Source organism: Lampetra fluviatilis, chromosome 3, assembly GCF_964198595.1.
Source record: "Lampetra fluviatilis chromosome 3, kcLamFluv1.1, whole genome shotgun sequence".
Taxonomy (NCBI): Eukaryota; Metazoa; Chordata; class Hyperoartia; order Petromyzontiformes; family Petromyzontidae; genus Lampetra; species Lampetra fluviatilis.
Window position 1 is genome coordinate 32,989,367 of NC_136277.1, and position 27,448 is coordinate 33,016,814.

The following is a 27,448-nucleotide window of genomic DNA, read 5'->3' on the forward strand; positions in this document are numbered from 1 at the left end:
TTACACGAAATGCAAGGAGATTACTGGTGTCTCTTGATCAAAGCGACAATCAAGTTCCAAAATATTTTTTCACAACTTTTACAACTACTAATTAATCGCTGGTGAAGAAGCTTGACGCGAGGTTAGGAAGAGTTTGACGACATTAATGAAGCCAGCCCTACTCCAAAAGCGATTTGAAAATGTACCGTTGATTTAATTTGTTTACTTTGAATTAGCGAAGCTGCTAATGGGGTTATGAGGCCAACGAGGATTGTACGATTCTAAAAGGTAAACGCAGCCAGCCACGTAAATAACCCCCCCCCCCAAACTCCGCTCCCCCCTTCCCCCTCATCTCATCCCATCCGACCCAAACCCCTGTCCCTCCCTCGAGCTGTCCACCCCTGCAGCTCGCTCCACGCCCAACAAGGGGTGGGTGTCGAACGGTCGATAGCGAGACATCACAAGAAGGCAGCTTCACCTGTGTAACGACAGGTTTAATCAGACACCAGGAGCTATCTCTCTCTCTCTCTCCTCTTTGGCTTTTTAAAGAGGACATTTTGTGACCGCTTTTTACCATGCAATGCACACAAACGCCGGTTTATATCGCAAAAAGCAAGTTTCGTTTTCAAATCTCCGAGTTTGGAGCAAGAGTTTTTTCTCACTAATAAAAACACGGACGAGCTTTATATATATCTCAAAAAAGTCAAATGACACACACACACACGACACACACACACACGCGACTTGGCGCTGTTTCCGTGTAACAGTCGCATGTATACGAAAGAGCTGCAAAGCCATTCAGGCGAGGGATCTTGGACGTGCGGCTATTTTGTCGGTCTCTCCGAGCCAAACTCGGTCCGCTGCCAGAACAGTGACGGGGCACACGCACGCGTGGTCCAGGAGAAGGGGACCCCCCCTCCGCCTCCCCACCCCCCACCAACGCTCCGACACCCAACTCATCAGCCGGTCCCACCGACCACTCGGTTGGACCGGGTGATGGAGAGGGTTGCCGAGGGCCGGGACGGATGGCGAGGTGGGGGCTTCATCGCTCGACGTTGCTGTGGCACGCGAAGTAGGCATCGGATGTGAAGCCATTGCCGTCGTCACAAGGTTGCGTTTTTAGTCCCGCTCTCTTGCAAAGCTCCTCCTCTGCATCCCCCGTCTCCACCCTCGCCCCCCCCCGTTGGATTCTCAACAAAGTCGCGGCTGCTGAGGAAGTTCAATTGTTGCGTCTGCAGCCACGGTGGGATCACGTTGTGGGGGGGGGGGCAGCAAGGCCTTGCATTTTCATTTCATTTGTGTTTCTTCGCCAAACGGCCAACCTGCACCTAACATGCGTGTCTTGCCCCCCCCAACCCCCTGTGACCTCCTAACGATGGTATCGTTTTTTGGTTTGCCCAGGAGAGTCTCGCCGAGTCTCAAGACTCGATTTTCCATGAGACTTGCTTTCGGATGTTTGGCCAATTATTCTTTCTCTGAATAATTATATATATATTTTTGGGAAGTGAGAGGAAACCGGACTGCCCCGGAGGAAACCCACCACACGGATGAGGGCATGACACTCAAGCTCCACACAGATGGGTCAGAAACCTGCTTGCTGTACTGCCTCTTAGAGGCACCACCATTATAGCTCTGCACACGGGTGTATCGTGCAGTTTCCAATTCCGTTCCGCTTTTATATCAAGGATCGTGACTCATTAGTTTGTGTCTGTTTCACCTCATTTATTTCCGTTGTCTCCTCTTCCCACACACGGCACGACCCCACCAGCCCCAACGCCATCCAAATCAGTCCTCTCCTCTTTCACCCCCCCTCCCCCAACCAACATCTTCATCTTCTGTAAATATTCGTCGGTCCTTCTGTGCGGAAGAGACGGACAGCCGTGCGCGCGTGCGGGCGGGCGGGCGTGCGGGCGGGCGGAAGCAGGTGACGTATCCCGGGTGTCACGGGATGGCGTCTCCGTCTGCCCGTCGCGGTTGTCGTCGTGAAACAGGGTTAGCCGGGACATATCCCCCGGCACGGTGCCGCCCGCCGCACCACCGGCTGCGTAGCAGGAGGGCGCGATCGCAAAGGTGCATGTGATGATGATGATGACGACGCCGAAGGGCATGCCATCCCATTGAGCAGAGCCTCACCCTGGCCATCCCCACCCACCCCGGCTGGTTTAAAATGCTTACACCGTCTGCGCTTTACTTTTAACGAACTCTTTAAGTAACGAGTAAGAGCTTGTTCCTTTCCAAACGACGAATCCCGTCCCCCTCCACACACAGTTGCACTTGCTTTAACTTACTTAGCTTATTGGAATTTAATTTTTTCTAAGCATTGTACCATTATCGGAGTATAAGAGTATACGTGTTAAACGACAGCACAGTAAATATACGTAATAAAAAAAAAACATTACTATAATTTGAAAAAAAGATTAAAATATATATTTAAAAAAATAAACAAAAATATATTATTATAATTTTTTTATTTACGAGATGGGTAACGTGTGACATTCTGAAATGGGGCCCCGGGCCCTGGAGGGTGCACGGTGGTTTACATTACGACTTTAACTTTTAAAACTTGCGCAAATCGTTCGGCCCGATTGCTTGCTCGCCCAATTGCACGCTCGCCCGATCGCTCGCTCGCCCGATCACTCGCTCAGTTGCTCGCTTGATCGATCGCTCCCCCGATACGCTCGCTCGCCCGATCGCGACGGTGAACGCGATGCGCTGGGCGCAATTGGCACGGGGAGGTGAGTTGGCGTGCAACGTACGCCTGTTGGCTTTCAGACGCTCGCGTTTAAAAAATAAATTCACACTTAAATGGAAGACGGCCAGAGAGAACGATGAAAATGACTGGAAAAGAGGCGGGGGAGGGGTTGGGGTGGGGGGGTTGCCCCCCGGCCCGGTTCCTGTGCGAGGTCACGGTGGTCAGAATTGTGGCCGGCACGGGAGGTGGCACAAGCGAGACAACTCCGGCTGCCGCGGACGAACACGTTTTATCGGACGTTTCAAGCCAACGCTATCGTTCTTTTTAGTTTGTTTCTAAAGCACTAACTCTTACACTCTCATGTACAGTATTTTGAATTAGAGAAGACATTATTATACCCTGATCACGAGCAAGACATTGTATAAATTTTGTGCACCTAAAATTAAGCCATCTCCCTCCTATGCGTTTGACATTGTACCAAGGTATTATGGCATATGTTAACATTTGTGTATGACATTAAAAGTAGGTGTATCCAATTTTTAGGTATGTTGTCTTTAGCATTTAGACATGTCTCTTAAACTGAACGATATTTTCTGAATAATTTATTTGATGTACCATGAAGGAATGAAAGTATTTAAAAAAAATAAAAATTATAAAAAACCAAAAAACTACAAAAAACGAACTAAAGGAAAAAAAAAGAGATAAAGTTACCATATAGTTTCCTACTATACATTCCTTACACTATTGTATTATTTATATAAAAAAATTAATAAATCATTATTATACAATAGGTTACAGTTGTGCCAAAAACATTTCTGCACATCACCCCATATGCCAATATTTTCAAGCTCTTGTGTGAACCATGCATGAGTCATCTTGTTAAACCACCCTTTCTAAATAAATCGGTTCAGAAAAAGGCCTCTTGCATACTCGCACAAACGTGTCTTTATGTTTAAATCATTGCTCTCGCCAGCCTCGCGATGCAGACTGCATACACCACGGGTCCCCCCATCCACGTCTTGGTGAAAATGATAATTTTTGCTCATCCTGATGCCTCCCTCCATCGTCACCGGCGACGAGGGCTTATTGTCCATTTCGTCGATCTGGCCTCTTGTACGTTAACAAGATCGTGACACTTGTAATAATCTGGACTCAAATTAATCACGCCCATTTCGCCTAGATGACAATATTAGTTGTGTTTAAAGTAACATAAAAAAAATCGTAACGGGTGGAGCTACCGTGACAGGGCTACAGTCTCCCACGCATCTTCATTGGAATTAAGGACAAGCCAGAATCAGATTCTTGATTTAGACTGGAGGAATCCGATAAGCTACGAAGCTCTTTTTCACAGAAGTCCAGGAGCCACAGGGAGTGTGCGATTGTGGTCATGCAACCTAAACTGTGGTCCCCACAGTAAACCACTAGTCTGTGCTCCTTCAGCGGAGGAACAGAAAAACGACATAAAATATCTCCCGAAGACCCCTCGTCTAGCAGACATCGACATTTAGCTCATGAACATAATGCCATGCACAAGAATATGACTCAATTATTTTGTATATCCCAGTACACATGCAACATTGGGTCAATGTTGTTGGCATGTGCTTGGAGCAGCTGGACGACGAATGTTCCAGCAATGTTCCATCTTTACAGGGGATAGCATCGTTATATATATTCAGTGCATTTTTTTCCCGTGCGAATTGTAATCAACTGCAAGAATGTTGGAACCACGTCAAGGTTGGGTTGATACCATCGGTGGGGAACCTTTTTCTTACCGAGGGCCGATTAGGACTTAAAAAAAACTTTTGCTTGCGAACCAAACCTTGCCCCACTCATTTCCTTCATTTTCCCGCACCTTCGGTTAGCACAGTTGGCTACGTACGGTGCAAAAGAAGTTCAACATACAGTACATGCACTTCTGTCACCGTGCGATGACGAGAACAAAAGGGAGAGCAATTGTGTATAAAATATATAATAAACTTTAACACAAATAATTATTCTGAATAAACAAAAATGTAAAGGGACAATAAAAAAAAATGAAAAGTACCAAACGTGTTTCGAGTTTTTAAATTTGCTAATATAATAAATTATCACATTCTATTAAAGTAGATGGTGAAAATGCAGTAAAATTTGGCAACTGTCAAAAATTCACCAAAAAGAACAAACCAATTACCTGCGTCTCGACAAATAATGATTCACTGTTTACTTTTCATACTACTTAGCAATGTATTAAACATTTATTAACTTCAATATTTCCTGAATTAATTCCAATCAAGCATTTAACAATCTAGCAATTCAGCACCTGTCCTGCAAACGGGCATTAGTCTGGCAGTAGGGGGTGATGATTGCTATGTATAATCCCAATTGAGTAATTTGCGGTGCAATTTTACGCATTTTCCAAATTCTGGATGATGGAAAGTTTCGTATTGACCATCAAGTCATCTCTAAACCTGGGCTATTGTGAAATACCGCTCGTGCATCTTGCAACCAATCTTACTTGCCCGCTACCGCGCTGTCAAGAGAGCCGTTTTAAAAAGTTCCGGAAAAAAATAATTTACATAATTGGTCCTTGGGCGACGGGACGTCGACCAAGCGAGTGAGCGTATGGCCTGCGTCGTGTAAATTTACTTAAACAAATGTAATTGATATGCTGCACGTGCTTGTGTATATGTATGCAGTATTATGCATTTGCATTTCAAAGAGAAGACATACTACTTGTTTGAAAGAGCCCTCCTCAGCCCAGGCTTCCCATCCTGCATCACAAGGCTGAAAGAGAATGGCTGCCAAGTCTGTTTATTTGCTGTTCAAAGCTGCACCTCTGCTTTCTGTCAACAAAGGAACGAGGCCTCCATTGGGAACTGAATTCAAGCCAAGTGCTGTTATTATTTAATGGGTGTTTTTCAAACATCTACTCCAGGGTGGTGGAAATAAGACCGGACACCATGGCCTTTGGTGCAAAGTACATAATATATAGTGCTTAGACCCAGGAAAACTACTCCCCCCGCCCCCCCGAGAAGTTTAAGTGAGTAAATTATACAAATCAACACGTTTCAATGAATGTGAACAAATAATAATGACGTTTGAGAGTCGATCCCCCGTGTATGCGTGGTGGGTGTTCTCTGGGATACGCCAGTGTCCTCTCACACATTGGAAGCCAAAAAACACTCATGAATCAAAAATTGTCCAAACATCCCAATGTAGGAGGCAGCCTCCTGCAAATAAAGTCTCGAGGTTGTCTCGGTGAGCGTGCGAGCACGGGGAGGGGGGCAGACAATGACGTCATATTTTCGAGCAAGGAGGAATTGCAAATGTAATGGCGTCACATCTGCAGGTACGACACTCGCGTTTGCTCCGCAAACACTGCAACTGCTGCCAGGTAGCGGCCCGGTTTTATTTTTTTCCCAGCGACATGAAAAAGCGCCATACGAAGGTGGCTGAGCACTCCCCCCCACCCCAAAACCCTCCTTTTCATAATCAAGTTATTGACTGTCGTTCTCCCCCCCGGCTCCCCTCCCCCACTAGGTTTTTCTATGCCGTCGCCGTCTTTAAACAAGGTCATGTTACAGGGTAGATATGAAGTTCTGCCGAGCATCCATTTTGTATGACTGCAATAGCTTAGTGCTCTCATGTTCCGATCCTACTGCATACTGCATAGCCTGCTGTTGTAGTTCTTAGTTCCTTTGTTAGAGATTGTTTTTTTTTCTCTACCCATCTTTTCTGATCACAACACTCCTCGTTCCTCTTCCAATTCACACCATGCTTTTTGTACGGTGTCGTGTCAAGACGATTTAGAATTGTGAATTTCAAGTTCAAGTATCAGTTTATTGTTTAAAGGTGAGAACTCCAGATGCCAGGATCATTTCATTTGCAAGGGTGACCTGGGTCACCAATACCATACAAAATACAGTTGAAGCAAATAGAAATTAAACTAAAAACAACTGTACCACATGAGCAATCAAAAACATTGCACAAACATATCAATGTTAAATCAAAGGTAGATGTAAAATTCCCTGCAACACAAGGTGGCTGGGGCAGATTCTTTTCATACTGATCATGGTAAAAATAACAAACATTCAGATACAAAAACGTGCAATATTCAACAGAAACATGGTGACGATGTAAACAGACGAGGATTTTCTCCAACTGAGACCACACTGTAATTTTAATTTCTTGGCGCACCGATGCGCAAGCATTCTTTTCTCCTGGCTGCAGAATGTCCGCTCGCCGCTTCACGCAAATGCCGGCTACTCAAAGCGAAAATAATCACGGAGGGGGGCAAGCGCCCGGCGCAAGGGTTCGTATGCCAGGTGCCAGCTGGTTTCCAGATCCTCCTGCCAGGATTCTTGTGGCTCCAGCTCCAGGTCTCCGTAGAAGTTACAAATCCTGGCGCAGCAGCAGGAACAGCAATTTTTTATTTCCTATATCAGAGTGGGCAGTGGTGGATCTGGGTGGAGGGCTATTGCCCCCCCCCCATCTCCTCCCGCGCCGCTGTCCGAATGATATTTTACTGATATTTACCAGAACAAATACTTTCAATGTTTATTATTATTAATGTAGGGTCCTATTTTCTTTAAATGAACATTCTTTTGGATCTCTCCCCCCCCCCCCCCCTGGGATGTATCTAGATCCACCGCAGTGTAATAATGTTGAAACATTAAGATTTTTTCATCCAAATTCCAAGCTAAACATTCAAATTGTTCATCAAAATTTTCATCATTCACCATGGGACAATCGACTGTTGGGAAAAAAGGCCCCCTCCCCCAAACCGGCAGCACATCTCACGACATGCGATGTCAAAAAACCAACCCAGCACAACTCGAGTTGATTTCATCATTATTCTTGTTCATTATATCACAGGAGCGTGAGAAATGGTGGCAGCTTGTGGAGGCCTTCAAACAACAGTTGATTGACCGTGGCTCGTGACGATGTAACGCACAGGGAATTTGTGGTCAAAATGGTTGAAATTGCGAAAATAGATTCAGAAATATTAATGCAAAAAACAAGTGAAAAACACATCGTATTGCACTGTGCTTCAAAGAGAAATTCACTCAAAAATCAAGCAGCAGAGCCGCCTTGGAAAATTGTCTGGATCCCTCATTGAGGAATTTCTGAGTGAATATTTCTCATCTGGTGAATTACTTGCTGCGGCATAATCACTTGCACGCTGGACTGTCGGCTACCATCTCCTAACAAGTAATCGGTGCACCGCAGCCGATCGGCAAGTCACATGTGGTGGGGTAAAGTGTGGGTACTCCAACCTCTTCCAAGTTGTCTGGCCAACGTGCAAGAGTAAGACAAAATATCCTTGGGAGAGCAGTTGTTCCAAACTTGTGGTCTGCCGACCACTAGTGATAAAGCTTTCAAGTGGTCTGCGAAATTGTTGCAGATAGTTTGAAGAGAGTACCATATTTATCACTTTTTGACAGTTGATAGTGGGGTCCGGTGGGTCCATAAAGGTTTGGAACCACTGCTCTAGAGTCCTCTCTAGTGGAGGCCCTTCTGCCAACAATGGCATGAGCAAGATAATTCAGGCATGCATCTTTAGCTTTACCTTTCATTATTTATCTCACCTGTCCAGGCAGGGCAAGTTTCCCCACATGTAGCAGGTCACCTGCCTGTGCGAGGAGAAAATCTCCACGGGTGGCATCTGAAGGAAAGACAACAGGTGCAGCTCACGAGGATGACAATGGTGATGCCGTATGAAGGAAAAACGACATTTTACCAGAATGCTAATTTTTGTTATCCAGTCAAGAGCTTCGGGCGATGCGGAGTGAATTTCGGAGATGAGTCCAGGGAATGAGTGACAGTGGAGCGTTGTTCACCACTAGTTCCATTGTTGGAATTGTTCACCACACAGTTGCTCGACACAGCAGGTGGGGGTGCAGGTAATGCAGGGAGGTGTGAGGATGGGAACAGTGGCGTATTCCAAAACTTAAAAAGAACATTCCCACAAATGATAATGACATATGGGAAGCAGGGTAGGGTAGTGGTAACACTTGTGCCTCACAGAAATAAGGGCCTGGATTCAATTCCCGGCCCGGGCGCCTTTCTGTTTGGAGTTTGTTTATTCTCCTCCTATCCTGCGTGAGTTTCCTCTGGGTTCTCTGGTTTCCTCCCAGAGCAAAAAAAAAGTAACTGGTATTGGCCAAACATCCCAATGAAAATTACTGAAATGGGATTACAAATAGCAGCAAAATAATCTCCTATTGCAAACAAAAAACTTGGCAGGACCCTCTGAAAAAAAGTCCCAGTGAGGCTTCCTGGGTGAAGAAGTCATAATAGTAATGAAAAAAAAATAATGTATGAGTGCGGCACGGTAGAGGAGGATTATTATTTGGTTCTTTCGGTTAAGTCACGTCTAAAGATAAAATAATAAATTAAATTAAATAATAGAATACGACGTTTCGATTGCAACACAAGCAATCATCATCAGGTATAATGAAATAGCGACATAAAATCTAACCAGAAAACTATAGACAGACATATTAGCAGACAGATATCACCAAGATACATAGCGAGAGCAACACAGGTAACAGAGAGGGGTGATCGTCTCTGTGGGGTGGCCTTAAATAGACAGGGGGGGGGGCGGAGGCAGAGAGAGGGAGGGGGGTTAGAGAAAAAATTAGCATATCAATGAGTGGTCAACAGACGTGATGCTGCAAGTACGATGACACGGCAAGCAAGCCTGAAAATCAGGAGAAAGACACACTAAAATTAAATAACCTAGTAAAATATCGAAATGTAATGTAATACAACACAGAGGGTCGGTCAACACACAATTAACGCATAGCCTGGTTGATTACGTATTTCAAAGATTGCTAAGTTAGAATTTAAGTGTGAACATTCTAAAGAGGACACAGGCAGAGAAAACAAGTCGCCAGAGAGAGAGAAAAAAGATAAGCTTAAAACTTCCCCGTAAAAGTGGTTCAATCTTAATTTTATAACTTTCGTGACTGCAGGAATTATTATTTGGTTCTTTCGGTTAAGTCACGTCTAAAGATAAAATAATAAATTAAATTAAATAATAGAATACGACGTTTCGATTGCAACACAAGCAATCATCATCAGGTATAATGAAATAGCGACATAAAATCTAACCAGAAAACTATAGACAGACATATTAGCAGACAGATATCACCAAGATACATAGCGAGAGCAACACAGGTAACAGAGAGGGGTGATCGTCTCTGTGGGGTGGCCTTAAATAGACAGAGGGGGGGGGGCGGAGGCAGAGAGAGGGAGGGGGGTTAGAGATTAAGATTGGTAGAGGAGGACTTGCTAGGCCTTACTGCCAGGAAGCGTGAGATCTCTTGGTTATTCATGGGGCCACAGAAGCATTCCGCCTCCAGGACCGTGAGCAGCCAGAAGAAGGGCCTGGCACGCGCCTCGTGCTCCCCCGGCCGAGTCATCCGCACCAGGTGGAAGAACTCGTAGAAGAAACGATTCAATGTCTCTGTGGGAAATATTTGAAGAGCGCGGGTGGGGGACGACGTAAGGCTCCGGCTTCATTTCTCACCGAATGTTTTCTGGGTTGCTCGTAAAAGACTGGAGTAAGATGGCATGTGTCCAATAGCCACAGGCATAGTGAGAGGTTTTTGGTTTTTCATATTACGGTTGCTGACCACAGGCCCAAAGGCCCAACATGCCAAGCTGGTAGCAACAAACAGCACAATTGAAGGTGTGATAGATGAGTTAATGCGTTTCTTGAACCGAGCAAGGTTATAAGAATTTATGAAAAAGACGATGCGAGGAGGGAATTCCAAAGTGGAGCAGTGCGAGGAAATGAACAGAAAGTACAACGAGGGTTGGACACAGTCTGGTAGCCCATGTCCTCAACATGGGTGAAGGAATCAATCAGTGAAGTTCACAGAAACAGCAAGCGTGGTAGTAGTGATAGAAGAATGAAAGAGAGGTGACTGACAGCCATGAAATGAGTGCTATCCGTGGGGTCGTACCGCCAGTGTCGTCTTCAAGAAGGCAGTGTCCTCCAAGCAACAGCGTGAATGGTCCCCACTGTTGGACCTGCACAGAGCACACAAAACTTTTCACAAACAGCGGCACTCCCCTCTGTCGCACTGTAATTGATAATTTCTGTTATTCATAATAATGGGCGGCTGCCCTGGTTTAATGGTTAGCACACTGGGCTATACTGCTGCTCTATATAAGACCGGGAGCCAGAGCAGAGCCTCACCATTCTGGCGAATTGCCCGATGATGCTGGATGCAATTACCAGCGAAACGTCGTACTCAAAAATTGTAAATGTTGTGGTTTCACGCTTCAACACACCGGTGGGCTAAAGCAGTGAACTATTTGTCTTTTGTCAACGTGACACTTTTTTACTGATTGGCCGTGTCGGGTGGTGGAGGGTTACGACACATTTATAAATAACGCGATCTAAACCCAAAAACGTTGATTATGAATAATATTGGTCGCGAAAGCCTACGTGTTAAACTATACATAGGTAACTCGCAGTCAGTTGATCGGCAGATCGCGTGTGCAATGGGGTAAAGTGTGAGTACTCCCATCTCTTCCAGTATCTCTATCCACCGTGGAAGAATAAAGCAGATACCCTCTAGAGCAGGGGTCCCCAACCCCCAGGCCGCGGACCGGTACCGGTCCGTGGCCTGTTAGGAACCGGGCTGCACAGCAGGAGGAGGTGAGAGCGGTGAGTCCGCACGTGGCCCGCCCATCGTTTTATTATTTACCACTTCCGTCCACGCCTCTTTCCCGCAATGCGCACTTGTCTCAGTCACAGTTTTGGTAAGCCCACAAGCTAACCCTAGCCAAAATGAGTAAAAAAAAACAAACGTCGCTGGAGAGCTTCTTTGAAAAGGGGGAAAGACCCAATGATGAACCCCCCCGGTCCATGAAAAAATTGTCTTCCACGAAACCAGTTCCTGGTGCCAAGAAGGTTGGGGACCGTTGCTCTAGAGGAAGGTCTCTTGAGCTCCCGAGAGCTGTCAAGCTCTCCAGAGCTCCCTCTAGTGGAGGCCCTTCTGACAACAGTGGCACAAAGTAATTGCAGGGCTGCAACTTTTCTTTATTTAATCAGTTACCCCACGTGCCCTGGATTCATCTTTTTACTTCCGACGTAAAGTTGACAGGTTGGCCAAGATCGCACTTGGAAAATTACCGAGCAAAGAAAAAAAACGAGGGTTCCCCCCAAAGGGACTGCCATTCCACTACTGCTGCCCATTGCTGTTGCCCACTACTCACGTGCTTCCCGGTGATGGTGCTCACGTCCGTGTGAATAACTTGGCCGCGGTCTATCGTGGGCATCGCCTTCATGCGGTTGTTGCTCAGGCGGCACTGGACATGGCGGGCGATCAAGCCATCGAAGTCTCTCAGAGCGTTGCAGGCTGCGCGGCAACGACAATCGCACGGACCCCAGTTTGCCGTACGCGATGCCGAGGAAGAAGAAATAACAATTTAAACAGACGAACATTCAATTACCAAACCCTGACAATAACCATGTCCAGGTTATTTTTCAGTTTTTTTCCAATTTCTCCTGTATCCCAGTTATTCTTGCTGTGATTTCCACTTAGTCGTTTATTTCACACATTTCTAGTATAAATAGCTTAATTCCTGTACTTTATATTATCTTATGCTTTTGCCATTCTTATGACTCGGGTCACTCATGTAAATTAGACTATCCTGGTTATTTGAGTTCTCACCTGGTTACACACAATTAACATGAATTTAATCATTGTTATTCATACTGTATTCAATCACCACACTACAGGTCACAACACTTCTCTTCCTGCTTCACTCCTTGTACTGCTCCACTTCGAAACTCCATCTCATCATCTCTTCCCCCCCTCCCCTAGTCCTTATAATAAACCTGCTCAATTCAACAAATGTGTAGACTCTGTTATCTATTACAGAAACCTCCGTGCAGATGCATCTGTCAAAAGGTGCAACCGTGGTGAAATCACAAAGGTTACGTAAGACGAGTACTCACCTGCGCTGTTATCATCGAAGAGCGTCACCACTCTGACCGCCGCCTTCTTCGCCGGTACCAGCGGTGGGAGGAGTGGGCGAGATTCCTGCCAGAACACACGGACTGGCTAATACGACACACACACACACACCTTGCAAGTGCCACGACACTAATGACTCAATTAAAATGCAGGTTGTACGTTTTGTATGTACACCATTCTTATGTACGTATGTTAAACTTCCTTCCCACCATACGCAGCCAACCATGTTAATCGGAGGTGAGCATGGTGGGAGATTGCAACTTTCACATGGCCCACCTGTCAAGTGTTTTCCAAACACGAACTAATGTCATAAACCTCGGCAGAACCGTAACTGAAAGGCTAAGGGCCTTCTCAGGGCCATTTCAGCAGAGCATAAAACCAAATTTACGCATCTGCCATTGTACATATGATCATTATGGCAGTATCCCGGGGTACCAAATAATACAAAATAGCCGAGGCAATTAAATATATTATTTCTGGGACACTATTTTTTCCAGGGGTGTACTTAACTCCGCGACTGGGGTACCAATCAATCCGTAATCAGTGCTACTCCGCGATGTCGAAACGCAGCGAGGATGATTGTGCTGAAACCCTGAAGGCTCGCGGTATGCACCATAGAGCATCGTGTACAGCTCGTCGAGATGATTAGATTGCCGCATCGCCGACCATCAACAGACTAAAAATTACTGCATCACGGACATTATGCGAGAGCCGGGATACGATGGTACCCCGGGGTACCGCCATAAGGTTCATATGTAGGCTATCACGTAAGCGCTATGTATCACAGACAGGTATAGTTTGCCAGTAGGGAATGATGCCACTGTGATTGTATCCATTCGTGTTAAGTCATTTGACCACAATTGGTCATGTGCTTGGAGAGAAACATCGGAAATCGTGCCGAACAACGCGCAGTACAACCCGAAAAACCGTCGGTGAGCTGTACAGCGGAACACGAAAAGCGACGCAGATGCACGATGCAACATATGTTACGACCTACTCTACAATCCGGTGGTTTTGCCGATTTTATTCTCCACATTTTCGCAGAGACGCGAGGCTCAGGCGCAGCGCAGTACAAACTTCGAACAATATTTACCGGCGGTCAATTAAAGTCACAGGGACTAATTTATTTTGCTTCGGCGCATATTTCTCTTTCGTGCCCTCCTCGACTCGGACCATGAAGGCGCCATTAACCTAATGAGCACGCTATAATTACCTATTCTGTGTAATATTTCCTATGCCATGTGACAAAATGTCTATATGGGCACTTTATATCAACCCTGGAGAAGTGATTACAAAGGGACTACAGTTCCATTAACCTCACATCTTGGTTCCAAATTGCCAATACAAAGAAACGTCATTACCATTCATCTTTTCATGCGCACGTGCATTCCATATGTCAACAAGCTTACGTTACCCCCGCTTAACTTTTGTTTATCGTTCTTTCGATGAGATACATGAAGAAATAAAATCAGTGAAAATTTGAGAAAAGACGAGGGGACCTCGTAATGACAGCTTGCCTCTGTGTGGCACAACGGGTGACTCAACACCAGCTTGTCTGCCAAAAGGGAGGCGATGATTGCTATGGTGAGTAAGTTGCAGGTGATCTTTTGAATTTGGGAAATTTGGATCACGACAATGCTGCGGATGTCGCTAAAACCTCACTGCAGCTTCCTTCTGTTGTATAATTATAAATAATCAAAATAATTAGGGGCCAGGGGTGTGGAAACTTTCCTTAATTAGGCCTGAATAGGACCTTTAAATACCTTTGTCACACCACACATTAACACACACCTTAACATAATCCAATAATAACATAAAAAAAAATAAGAATTCACCTTTGCAGGTGATAAAAATGAACAGTGTTGTTGCAAGATCGAAAATATTCCTCAAGTACTGCACTAATGGGTAGGTTACGCAACTTGGAAGTTAGGAATAGAACACAGCAAAAAGAGTTGTAAGTATAATTATGATAATCAGGAAACGGAGGCTCCTTTGTGGGCTTATTATGTAGCAAGGGAGAGACCTAAAGCCAGAGGCCGGTATACAAGAAGATCAGACCATGGAGGTCAGATCTCGACTTCGCAACAACTACGATGTTCGAGCAGAAGGAAGCAAATGGAAGTGAATGCTACTACGTCGACAGCATTAGCCGCGATGACCCCTCGACCTCAACACTCCAACCCCTGCCTCGTTAGGAGGACTCCCACGTGCTCGTTAACCGCCGGTTGAGGTGGGGGCGGCCTCCGCCCCGGCACGGCTCCAGAAAGACAAAGTGGCGCAGATCGCACCTCTCCGACGGCCCCTTCGTCGGTGATGAGGTCTCGGAGGCGGAGGGCCCAATCATGGCGGAGGCTCAGCGGACTGCCGTCCTCTAGCGGCCGGCACAGGTAGCACTGCCACAGATGCAAGGCCTTGGCCCTGCGTGCCGTCCCGAGGCCCAGGAGCCGGTCCATGCAGCACGTGCAGAACACCCTAGGTGGGGGGTGCGTAGCATAGAAATACACACACACACACGTACACACAGGGATTCAATTTACCCGGGTCTATTCCGGCCGGCGACACAGAAAATGGTGATGTACGAGTGTAGCCCCAACTCACCTTTCTTGTGAGCTCTCTATCCTTGGTTACACTCACAGAACGCTACGACAGACCAGGGAACTATTGTAAATTCTGTCCGTCAAAACGTCCTGTGAGTGCAACCAGGGTTGGAGAGCTCACAAGTGAGTGGGCTACACTCGTACATTACACCTCCACAAGATTATCGTGTCATCCAGCAGACTTCCAAAAACACTAATTTACCTGACAGAAAATGTGTGCATTATCGGCGATGGTGGAGCAAGAGGGGTGGGAACCTACGGACTGCAGCCCGCGGCCCAGATACCACACGCAAAGTTAATTTCACATGACCCAATGGCCACTCAAGATCTACCAGTGACTTAAATGCAGCCGGATCTGTCCGTGTTCGGCAACGTGTAAAATATTTCCGTACCCAAAACACAACATCTGGAATACCTCTCGCTATGGCTGCGGCTATTTGTGATGTGCCTACTCCAGTCTACTACCAGCAACCGGGAAAAAATCATCATAAGTGAGAAAAATTAAGCCCTCCGTACACGTCCAGGATGGCAGCCGACGATCGAGCCTGGCAACACAACGACAGCCAGCGGAGGTGGAAAACAGGGAGATGAAGCGATGAGACGTGTCCACGCACAGGAGCGAGATAGATGTTCCATCACAGGACCGTGTGGAATGGCGCAGCGTGTGGACTCCTTTATCCAGCAGTGAATAAATAGCTGGATAGATAATTGCTGCATTTCCGACACCAATGCCGTTGGTTTTGCTCACCTCCAGCAGTTGGCGCTCTCACACAGCAGGATCTCCACCCCTCGGCCACAGATGGCGCAGTACGAGTGATATCCATCGTCAAACAGGTACACGGAGAGGACGTAATTTACCTAAACGTGGAGGAGACACACACATGTTACCCAGTGGCGAAATAAAGTGGGGCCACGGGGGTGATGGCACCCCCCACTTGAGACCACGAACATTTGTATTTTATTCATGTTCATTTCATGTTTTTTTTTGATCGATATTGTTTTTAACGCAACTGAAAATTTTCCATGAATAAATAATAAATTATGCTTATTAAATCATATTACTAAATAAAATTAATTGATTTGTTATAATTAGTGTTATTAGAAATGCTGGGCCCTACATAAAAAGCTTGATATTTTAGGATCTCTCCACCCCCTTGGGAATTGTCTAGATCTGTCTGTGATGTCACTGCACGTCCATCCGTCCGTCCATCTGTGCGGTCTCTGCAACTCACACAGCCACACCTGACCAAGTCGACTGAAGTATGGTTAAAAAAATATCCCCATCCATGGAGAAGAGGATTGACAAAGGGCTGCACACTTACACACGCGTATGTAAGAATGCTCAATGTTCACCGTGTGCTGCGGACTGGTAACGGGTGCATTCACCTTGCAGCTGAGACACAGGCTGCCAGGGAAGAGCGGGTGCTGAGTGACCACCTTGTCACTGGCGCAGGCCAAGCACAGCTCTGACCCAGACAACAGAGATCATCGTCAAACAAGACACTCGACAGATTCCAGAAATCACAAATACTCGCATTCATCAATAACACTGCCCTAAAGAGGAAAAAAACCAGCTAATATTCTGCAGGCAATACCCTCTTCTCTAATTAAGCATCACAAAAATGTGCATGTGAAAAAAGCCAAGCAACTTGTACACATGCAGTTCGGAATATTAGGCAGTCTAATGGTGAATGTGAAAATCATCCTTATAATATAAATGAGGTACTTATTTATAGGTTCATGAAGCATGTTTTTTTCCCTACATGAAAGAGATTTGACACACACACACCCTCAAAACTGAGTGCACCATTACCATCCTAGCATGGATGAAAAAGTCAGTTTGTCCAAGTCCGACACCGTGGTATTTATGAATTATTTAGTATTGATGGATGTATTGAGTGCTTTTGGTATTTGAGCATTTCTCCCTTATTGAGTTGGACAAATTATTTCTATCCAAGAGTCCTCATTGATTGACATATTACACCCAAGTAATATAATTACACAAATTATTACCCACATCTTTTATTCATCTAATTTACATTTGCAACAACACAAACGTAGAAAAATAGAACCGGAAATCAAGGCATTGCCACGCACGGTACAGACAAATTAACTTAAAGAAAACAAATTTTGATTTAAAGCTTTCATAACTGCAGGGATTCATATTATTGGTTCTTTCGGTAAAGTCACGTAGAACGGAAACAATAAAATAATAAGAAAACAGTTGTGATCATAGGCAGGAAAGAAAACGAGAGGGGAAAAAAAGGAGATTAAGAAAGGTTTTTTTTATTTTACCAGCAATGCCCCACGGAACTATGTAGCTCTTTTTGAGAAGTGACCTGGTCACAAATGATAGCTCAATAAAGTGGGTATCCTGTGGAAATGTATAGCAGCCAAATACTCAACGTATGTTGATTCTAAATGTGGAGGGAAAAATAGGAAGGACCCGAAGAAAAATCCACACTACCACATGAAGAACAATCAAACTCTAAATATACAGGTGTCAGGGTTGAGATCAAACCCACAACCTCCTGTATACCAGGAAAGGTAGTTAACATCTCACCACCGAGGGGAGTACACAACGGGACTCCCCACATTTAATGTGTCATGTACATCTACACGTATGTACAGATGCTGGAACTGCTCACTTGTGTTTATATTTAGTGAAGGGACGCAGAGCAAGCGCTGCTGTTTGAAGGAGCAAGCTGTGTTCCCCAGGTCGTCACTTCCATTCACTGGCAGCAGTACGGTCGCTCCACCTGTCGGCACGCAGGAGAGCACACAGAACGGCACACGGGACGGCAGAGGTTCCCTCTGCTGGACCAGTAGACAAAATCCAGGGTGCATATGGCGTAGAAGTGTAACGGTTCATCGATTCACCGATCAACATCTTTAAGCTCACTATACGTGCATCCGGGTGGAGCGGTGGTGCAGTGGTTCATGCACTACGCTTCTGAGTTTCATTCCTGACCATTGCTAACATCAGTGACGAGTGAAATATGAATGGCACCGTCTACCCTGCTGTCCCGTCTGTCACCAGCCCGTGCTCATCAGCGTGGTGATGTGTGGTAAAACAATCTCCATGACCAACACGATGTAGTAGCAAGGGCTTTATTCGGCAAAAAGCTCTAAATTCAAAGTTGTATTTTTTTCGTGAAAATAAACCCACAAAATGGTCACATTATAAATAGAAAATTTATTTTAACCTCTAGACTGTAGTTACTCAACTTTAAAACAACCAAGGTAACGGGGCGAGAGGTGGCCTTGGAAAAAGACAGATAATTAAAAACACGTACGTTATTATTGTTAATTATTTACCGAAGTAGAATTCACCACCTGTTTTAATTGTTTTGTAAAGTTATCGTCACTGAGTCACGAGTGAGGAACAGCAGCTAATAATAGAACCAGTGCGGGTTAGAAGGCGCTCATGACATTGGAGACCAATATTTCTCATTATTTTTTTATAAACAAACACAATTAATCCGTAACCCTGATGATCAACACTCGGATAATGGAGAGGTCGCAGTATCCGAGAGGTTGGCGCCTTCACCTGCTGATGGGCACGGTCGTCCTGCCAACAACGACACGCCTTTCTCTTCCACTCCGTTCACGGGCGGTCGGGAAAGGGTCGCAGTTTGGAGAGGATTCCCACGACCGCACGACGCATCGCCAACTACCGGTGCCTAACGCATCAACAAAAAAATACATACCACCGATATCACACGGGACCTCACAATTAAGGTATTTAAACACTTAGGCTTACATGGAGCAGTACTGCTGATTGTCCTTGGTCAAGTGACAGTGAATGGTAAACATCTGCAACAGTTTCATCACACGTATATTATGGGAGACACATTGGCCTTCCTGGAGCCGTGAGATTGTGAATGAGGCACTTAAAATGAAGCCAATGAGATGCCCTAACTCCAAGCCAAACCCTAACTCCAAACCAAACTCTACCTCTATTTCTGAGAAGCATAAACCCTACTTTAAACATTGTTTATTGTGATACGTTGCAGTTAAAAGACAAATGGGGTACCAGTTTGGATGTTTCATGGTACAGCTTAATAAGTCTTTTTTTTACTGCTGAATACAGCTCACACAGTCTTCACAGAGAGAAATAAACAGAGCGATCTCGTTCATTCACTCCCTACCCAATCACCCGCAATGCGCCCATCTTGAAACCTAAGCAAGGTTAAGCCTGGATAGTGCTTGGATGGGCAGCCACCATGCACAAAACAAATGTTGCAGGCTTCTGCCAGGCTACTTTGTGGGTAGTAGACAGTGCAACAAAATGCATTGTTGTACTCCACTTTGCTCCTGTGTCTATGCTCCCCACCTTTACCAATCCATACTAATTAGTGTGGTGAGGTTTGGTCTTTCTGGTGATAAGAAACAAAATGTGGCTTTATGGGTGAGTGACCAGGACGGCTGCCAAGGACTCAAAGCTGTGAGTGCCACTGAAAATGTACAAGTACATATAAATCTAGATTTGAAGTACACATCACGTTATAGTTTTTACACAATTACAACAGATGCATCAAAGCATGTAAATTGAGAAATTATGAACCATCTCGTGAAAAAGAAATTGACTCGATAACCAGAGTAAAAAAAAATACTTAAACATGTGTTGACACTTTCCTGGGCAAAGATGTAAAAAAATAACCCCATGCTCTCTTTTGGCTGCAGAGGGAGCTGCCTGCTCACAATAACCAAACACGGACACTCCAGGGCGGTATTTCTCAACTCCAGCCACAACCATTGCGAGAGGATTCCTGGATGTGGTGTGTCAGTTGTTTAAATATTTTCCAGGTCACCAACCCAGACAGACTTGGCTTAATTTCATCCCTAGTTTGCACACATTAAGCATAGTAGAGTACAATTATGGATTGTGAGCTTAAGAATCAAGTTTATTTCCTGAATCATCACGTGCTTAACAGACAGCCACTGGCGGAATCCAGAGCCAGTGCTCTCAGTGCATGAATATCCACCCCAATGTCGCCACACAGCCAGAACGGAGAGCCAATCCATTCTGGATTGTGGTTCATGACCCCATTTCCCCTCAAACATCTGCCAGAACCCTGTGTTCTTGATCCCCTTTAAGTGGCGATGGGTCAGAGGCTATCAAAGCTGACAAAACTCCCGTGTGAAAAATCAGAAGGTCCCAGCAGGTGGCTGTGTTTTCACCGCAGTGTGAACAGTGTGTGTGTGGTGGTGGTGGTAGCGCATGGCTGTGATCCAGCGCTTTAAAAACAATTATGCAATAGGCTCAGGCCAAATAATTTACTTATTGGCACCACAAAATAACAGCACGACTTAAACATTATACAAAAGATAAATGGTCCTTATTAATTTAGTTGTCAAATCATAGTCAAGTGGGAACATGCCTGAATTCGATCCTGCATCAGGGCCTTGGGGTCTTCAGAATCGCATGACTTTGGGGCGTCTCGCTGCTTGGCTATAGAAGACCGAGGCTCCACATGCCTTTCTCCGAACCAGCGTTGAGATGCAATCTGTGCAGCATTACCCTGCTCACCCATTGCATCTGATTGGGAAACAAGAAATAATCAAGCACACGTATGGATTGTATAACACTGTCCATACACGCGTTTGTCTTTGTTAGTGTTTCGTTGCTAATGATAATAATAATGGTCGCGCTCACACCAACCACGCAGGAAGCAGTACGTCCGTGGACCACGATGAGACACGGGGCTCGGATAGCAGCTCTGCCGGGGTGGGCGCGCCTCAGCCAGCAGGGCCGGAACGGTGAGGTGAAACCTTTGGGCAGTGGTTTGTGTCTGCATGTTTTGGGAAACCCTTTTTGATAAATTTGACCGTTTTTAGAAAGGGTAAGTCCCTAGCAGCAACATAAAGCTATATTAAAGTTTGGTTCACATTGGATCACCTTTACGGATCATCGTGCCCCCCCCCTCTTTACCAGAAGGTTGAGTTTAACAGAGTTAATGCAAAACATGCCATGAATTTGTTAAGGTTTCGTTGGCTTACAGGAGCCACTCAATGAAGATGAAAAGTCCCTTGCAGGGAGAAAGATTTTAGCATAATTGTATTCCAAATGTTCGTGTGTCGGGAGAAAGAAAACAAGGGAGAAAATTAAAGATAAGGTGACAGATGGCAGGCCATCGTTACGCGGTAATTTACAGGAATTGAACCGCCTCAAGCAACTCGCATCGGCCGAGGCAGGTGAATGTACACACGTTTACACGCTAATGGTGGCTTCAGCCCAGGTCTCAAATCTGAAATCATTGTATATAAAGTTGATCATCGGTTGTCCGGCACTGGATTGTCCAGCTTTCAACATTATCCGGCAGTCCCGGGCCGATCGGGCGAAAACAGACAAAACAACTCCAAAGGCTGTACCAGTCTAGGGATCGACAGTGTGTGTGAACAAAAAAAGTGGCCAAGCTTGATTTCAGTGTCAAATAATATATACACTACATACAACTTAAACAATGAAAATACTGCGTGTTTATACATTTTTCATGACTAATAACTAAAATAAAATAGAAAAAAATACGGTGCCATCCAGCGAAAAGTACGTGTAATTCGGCGTACCGGTCTGAAGGCTGCATCATTCCGGCGATCGTCAAACACACGTTGTTGAAACAAGAGCGCAGTACATTACATCACGCCATTCAGTCGAGATTGGAGTGGCAAGTACAGTACAGTAGCTTTTTACAGAAATATATTTATTCGTCTATTTATGTTCATGCCAATTTTATATAGTAACCAAATTTAAAACTCTAAAAAACATATACACACCTAAAACATCTTATACAAGAATGTGCAAAAATAAGCTATTTAAAATAATGATGCGATTATACGGCGCTGAAAAATCAATGATCTACTGTTGTGCTTTTTTGGTTATTTTTACACATTGCATGAAACATTTGAGAATTTTGTTTAGTAGACCTGGTGCAGCTAAATCCAAAATCCGCTAGCTGGGATTTTACTGTACGAATGAAATGAAATTCAAGGCGAGAGCGCTGGTTGGCGCAGGGGAAGATGTGAAGCGCTATATTTGTGGTTTTGCAGAAGTGACGCAGATGTGGTTATCACTGTTGTTGTTTCTGCAAATATGCATTTACAGGTGTGTAAAAGTGCACGTACGTTGTTAATGCATGGCATGGGACCTGTTTATTGAAATTAAGGCCTGCCTTTTGCTATCAAGGGTTATTTTTCTTGGGTTCAATTCAAGGTTAGACAAAGTCACTGATAATCCCTTGATCAATCTCTTTGGCAGGTGCCCCTAGGCTGAGATCGTCACTCCACATTCCCCTCATTCCTTCCCCTATCAAGTGTTTAGGAAGGGATGCAAGACTCCCTACTTCCTCATTGCTTTCCCTTAAGTGCATTTGTCATTCCGCAATGTAACTAATTTTACCTTTAAAAAATGTTGTACGATGTTTTGTAACCCCCTTGAATGGGGTGATATTACATATCAAATAAAACCTTTAAACAACACCTTAGTAGCTCTGCCAAGGTCACAGTTGCAATGAGACCATGAGGCACGGCAGATGCCTGGGGAAGCATTTGTCCATCAGTGGATAGATCACAGTTGATGGTGGTAATGAAAAGAAATAACAGGGTTGTTCACACAGCCATCAGGCGACTTCTCAGTATGCGAGGAAATGCGATGTCCACATGTCCTCTGTTGACACTTCACGTAATTTCAATAAAACTACCAAAACCTCTGAAATCAAGATGCGGAACTTACCACACGGCTCACCAGAAATTGCCCCAGTGCCCAGATCTGTTGTTTTTGGACAAGATTGGCAATAAAAAACTGTTAGAAAAGAAACATGTTTTATAAGACAAAGAAATTATCATCCACAAAAGGGTGATGTCATATTCCACTGCAAAACGTAACAGGACTCCGTTACGCTGCCATCAGCTGGTTAGCGTGTGCCAGGGTGAGTTGGGAGATGATCGCATCCTAAATATTCACGTGATCTGGGGGGTTTGGGGGATGATTCGGGCCAAGGGCTGCCAGAGGGAGGGATGGCATGAGGGAAGATGACGCACCCTTAGGGATGCACGCTTAGGGAATGGTGGGAGGGCACACGGAAGTGGGCAGTTGGAAGTACTGTGGAGTAAAACTATCATGAAGCACTCCAACTCATTGCCTGTTTCCATTGCGATTGAAACAGAAACATTCGTAATTCACATGTTGCTACAATGAATCACCGAAATACACACGACTTTTTAGAAAACTCACGCAATTAATCTTTCTGTGCATACTTTTATCTAAAACAAGTTTGGTGAATAAAACTCAACCACGTATGGTTTATCGAAAAAAAGTTGATCATAACAGTTTCACATGTAGGCTTTCGCGACCAATATTATTCATAATATAGGTTTTTGGGTTAGATCGCATTATTTATAAATGTGTCGCAACCCTCCACCACCCTACACGGCCAATCAATAAAAAATGTGTCACGTTGACAAAAGACAAATAGTTCACTACTATTCTGGCAAATTGCCCAATGCTGGATGTAATTACCAGCGTCGTACTCAAAAATTGTAAATGTTGTGGATTCACTCAACACACCGGTGAGCTCAAGTAGTGAACTTTTTGTCAACGTGACACATTTTTTACCGATTGGCCGTGTTGGGTGGAGGGCTGCGACACATTTAAAAATAACGCGATCTAACCCAAAAACATTCTAATTTTGATCATAACAGTTAATTAAATTAGATGTGTAGGTTTTATCGGTTGGGCAGCATCACTCTCGGATGTGTTTTTGTGCGATACAGCGTGTTGTTCGGCCTGACGCTTTGCTCCGCATGCTGAAAGCTTGTCCAAGAACTTAAGTTAGCTCACCACCATGGAATATATAGCATTGCCAGCTGCAGCTGGTGTCTGATGTAAGTCAGCCAATCAAGGAGATAATTCACCGAGATATATCATGGGGAAACACGACGATCTTTAGATATTAAGTTGTTAAAATTATGTACACATATTTTATCTATGATCATGATAAACTATTTGGACAAACCTATGTCATTTACAAGGGTAACTTGGTAGGTAATAGAGTACAGCAATTACAGAAAAAAACATCAACTATTAAACATGTTAACAAAAAGCATGCACACGCATGGAATATGTAATGCTTTTCAATGCGCGTGTCTTCCCAAGTATTTAATTAGTAGTATGAAAGTTAACGGGTAGCTGTCAGGATGAATGCATTAATATACTTCACAAGTCTTTTTTGCTCTGGTTTGGGTCTCCAAGTAAAAATAAAATTTGATCAATGTGGAAAGTTTTCAATAGAATAAGTCCCTAAATTCAAACTTTATCCATTAAGTTTTGTTAATATTCATCTTTTGGAACCATAGTGCACCTTCCCCCGTTACTGACGGAAATAGCTAATGTGCAAACAATTTGAAGCATAGCTGGAAAGTGTTTAAAACACATTTTTAAAATTTAGCAAAATAGAATAATCGATAAAAAAGAGGGAATTGATGAAAAGATTATCGTTGCTCATTTGCCACGAAAGCCTAAAACCCCCTTGCCTGCTGCAGAAACTGGGAAACTCAACAGATGTTGAATCAGGGCATCAGCTGGTGAGATAGATGATTGGCACGTTGGGGCCACATGCACGCGCGAATGAGTCAATGTTGACTTAACTGGTCCTGCGAAACAGTCGCCATTAAGTAAAAAAACTATTCGCTGCCTGATGTCAAAGGGGGCCCATTGCTGCTTGTGCAAACTCACTGCCAAACCGCAAATCAATTGATTCCGTAGAATTTTAGCCCACAGGTTTTAAAGTCTGGAGGCACACTTTGTGTGATATACATGTACAAGCACCGATTCATTAGACTATTTTGAGTTTAACGTTAATTTTAACTATAACCCTCCACCACCCGACAGAGCCAATCAAATAAATTTGTTTCAAAAGCAAAGGGCAATGTTTTTTTCTTTCAGAAAACCTAAATAAAAAGCAAGCACATTTTTTTAGTTTCTTTTACGTTTCGCTGGAGATTACATTATCAGATGTTAACACAAGCTCAACTCTTGCGTAAAAGAAGTGTTCCCGATCCAGGTTCGTAAGTAGGTGCCATCACATGAGGACAGCCACGCAGGAAAACCAGTTGAATGTTGGTTGACTGGTTGTGATTGCATGTTAGATTAATGTAAGGTGAATCTATTTACTGTTTGGTTAATTATAAAGATGGACGTTTAATGCTATTGTGACTCTAGTTAATAATTAATTGGTTAATTACATGTTTTTGGTGATTAACATTCAGAAATCACAGTGATACATGTTAAAGATTGTCAGCATTGTTATAATAAATTATCAATTGGTTTAATCTAAACAGCTACTTGTTTAATGTACTTATGAAATTAGTTAAGTGTTCAGCTGGCACGACGGCGTTAGTACAATGATTTTAGTAATGAAGGGGCTATTGAAGCGATTATGAATGTAGTTAAATATTATATATTGCCAAAGAAATTGGCATCATGAGTCTCATTGTTTATTCATGTTTCCATTTAACCGTCAGGTAGTGGAGGGTTCGACTTAAAAATCGAAATACTTACACGACCTAACCCAAAAGAAACGACGAATCACATTATATTCTTGGTTCTTTCGGTAAAGTCACGTAGAAGGGAAATAATAAAATGATAGAAATATAAAACAATAAAAATTCTCACGTTTCGACTGCAACATAAGCAATCGTCATCAGGTGTGAAATCCACAGCAAGACTTTTTTCAAATTTTCTTACCGAAAGAACCAAGAATATGAATCCCTGCAGTCACGAAAGCTTCAAATCAAGATGAATCACATTGTTCGTGAAAGCCTACATATATGTTTACAAATATAAGAGCACTGCCTGCGCATCAGCGTGGGATATAACGCGATATGGATTGTTTACAAATTACACTTTCTGGCCCACTTTCCATCTACATTGCTATGGTGAGGATGAAGTCTATCCATTGCAAGACGCCTGAACGTGAACATGAATAAAGATGATATGACTATTTGACATGTTAACACTACCAACATGAATGGCAAACCAATATCAACAATATATCAAAATCAACAATATTAATATCAATACATGTATACATGCTACCAAGACAGCTGTACAACTATTTTACAACCACAAATGAAGCCACAATTAAAACCATAGCCACAACTACCCGACTGTAACCATATAATCACCATAACAAGTTTTTACACATTATAATCACCACATAACCACACAGCCAGAATCTCAGATATAACGACAAAACATAACCACAAAAACATTCCAAGCACACCACATAACTACAACAATAATATAACCACATAACAACCACATTCGAACCACCATAACCACATTGTAACCACAACCATAACATTATAACCACATCCCCAATGTAACCACAACTACCATATTAGCCAGTACCATACCCACATTACCTCATTAAACCCATAATCAATACTACTTTGATACACACCATAAACGCATTACACCCAAGCACATGAGTCAGAATTTAACCACAATAGCGGCAAAGTAACCACAACTGTAACCACATTATAGTTTGAACCACAACTGTAACCACATTATAGTTTGAACCACAGCATTATAATCACAACCACAACTAACCCCGTTATAACCACAACCTAAGACATCCGCAATTATAACCACAACCAGAGCAGCCACTACCGCAGTTAAAATGACAATAACCACAACCACGGCGCGCCAGATGGAAGATGGCGCGGAGGAGAGTTTCCCGCCAAACGTGGACTGTACCAACTCGACCTGACCGCGTTGCGCTAGGAGGGGTGTCCCACGTGGGCAGAGTGATTTTTTAACACTTTTATTTTGCCCGTTTCAGCAAGTTCGTTTCAAATATTAAAACAAATGCTTTTACATGTTTGTTATTTTAATATTTTCACACCTTTATATTTCTTGTCCTCGGCGAGAGATATATTACATAAGTTTTGTTTTAATGAGTTTGCTCCTTAGACGTACACACTTGGTAGCTCCCAGAGCGTCACAGATGAACTGACCAATCAGAAATGTATTCTGTCGATATATAGAATTCAATTATATTCTAGAATCTAGATAATACTTAAACAGAATTGTCTCATTAAACACGAACGTTTTTGCAGTTGCTTGTAATCCAAGTGATTATGTGCGAGAATATTAGTTACATTTAGTAAGCTCCTGAACATGCCCCGACTTAACCACTCCT

At 43.9% G+C, this 27,448-nt stretch overlaps 1 protein-coding gene across 1 annotated transcript; it reads right to left on the reverse strand.

Annotated features, from left to right (window-relative positions):
* Window positions 1-6,608: 6,608 nt before the first annotated feature.
* On the reverse strand, window positions 6,609-26,980 carry LOC144931036 (DNA (cytosine-5)-methyltransferase 3B-like). The gene is made up of 14 exons (XM_078854919.1): window positions 26,944-26,980; window positions 22,978-23,013; window positions 20,630-20,787; window positions 18,796-18,928; window positions 17,894-18,004; window positions 16,632-16,711; window positions 15,994-16,103; window positions 14,937-15,120; window positions 12,630-12,714; window positions 11,885-12,027; window positions 10,624-10,690; window positions 9,958-10,121; window positions 8,239-8,315; window positions 6,609-7,051 (listed from the first exon to the last, which is right to left on the reverse strand). The coding sequence occupies exons 3-14, from the start codon at window positions 20,780-20,782 to the stop codon at window positions 6,913-6,915; spliced, it is 1,446 nt and encodes a 481-aa protein (XP_078711045.1). The 5' UTR covers window positions 20,783-20,787; window positions 22,978-23,013; window positions 26,944-26,980; the 3' UTR covers window positions 6,609-6,912.
* Window positions 26,981-27,448: the final 468 nt, after the last annotated feature.

Bases quoted from the DNA above. Each gene is read 5' to 3' on its own strand.
- LOC144931036 (XM_078854919.1), bottom strand. From the start codon at position 20,782: ATGGGTGAGCAGGGTAATGCTGCACAGATTGCATCTCAACGCTGGTTC. The intron at 12,028-12,629 runs GTGAGTACTCGT...GTTGCCGCGCAG, and splicing joins CTTCGATGATAACAGCGCAG to CCTGCAACGCTCTGAGAGAC. The intron at 10,691-11,884 runs GTGAGTAGTGGG...TGCTCTGTGCAG, and splicing joins GCACCATCACCGGGAAGCAC to GTCCAACAGTGGGGACCATT.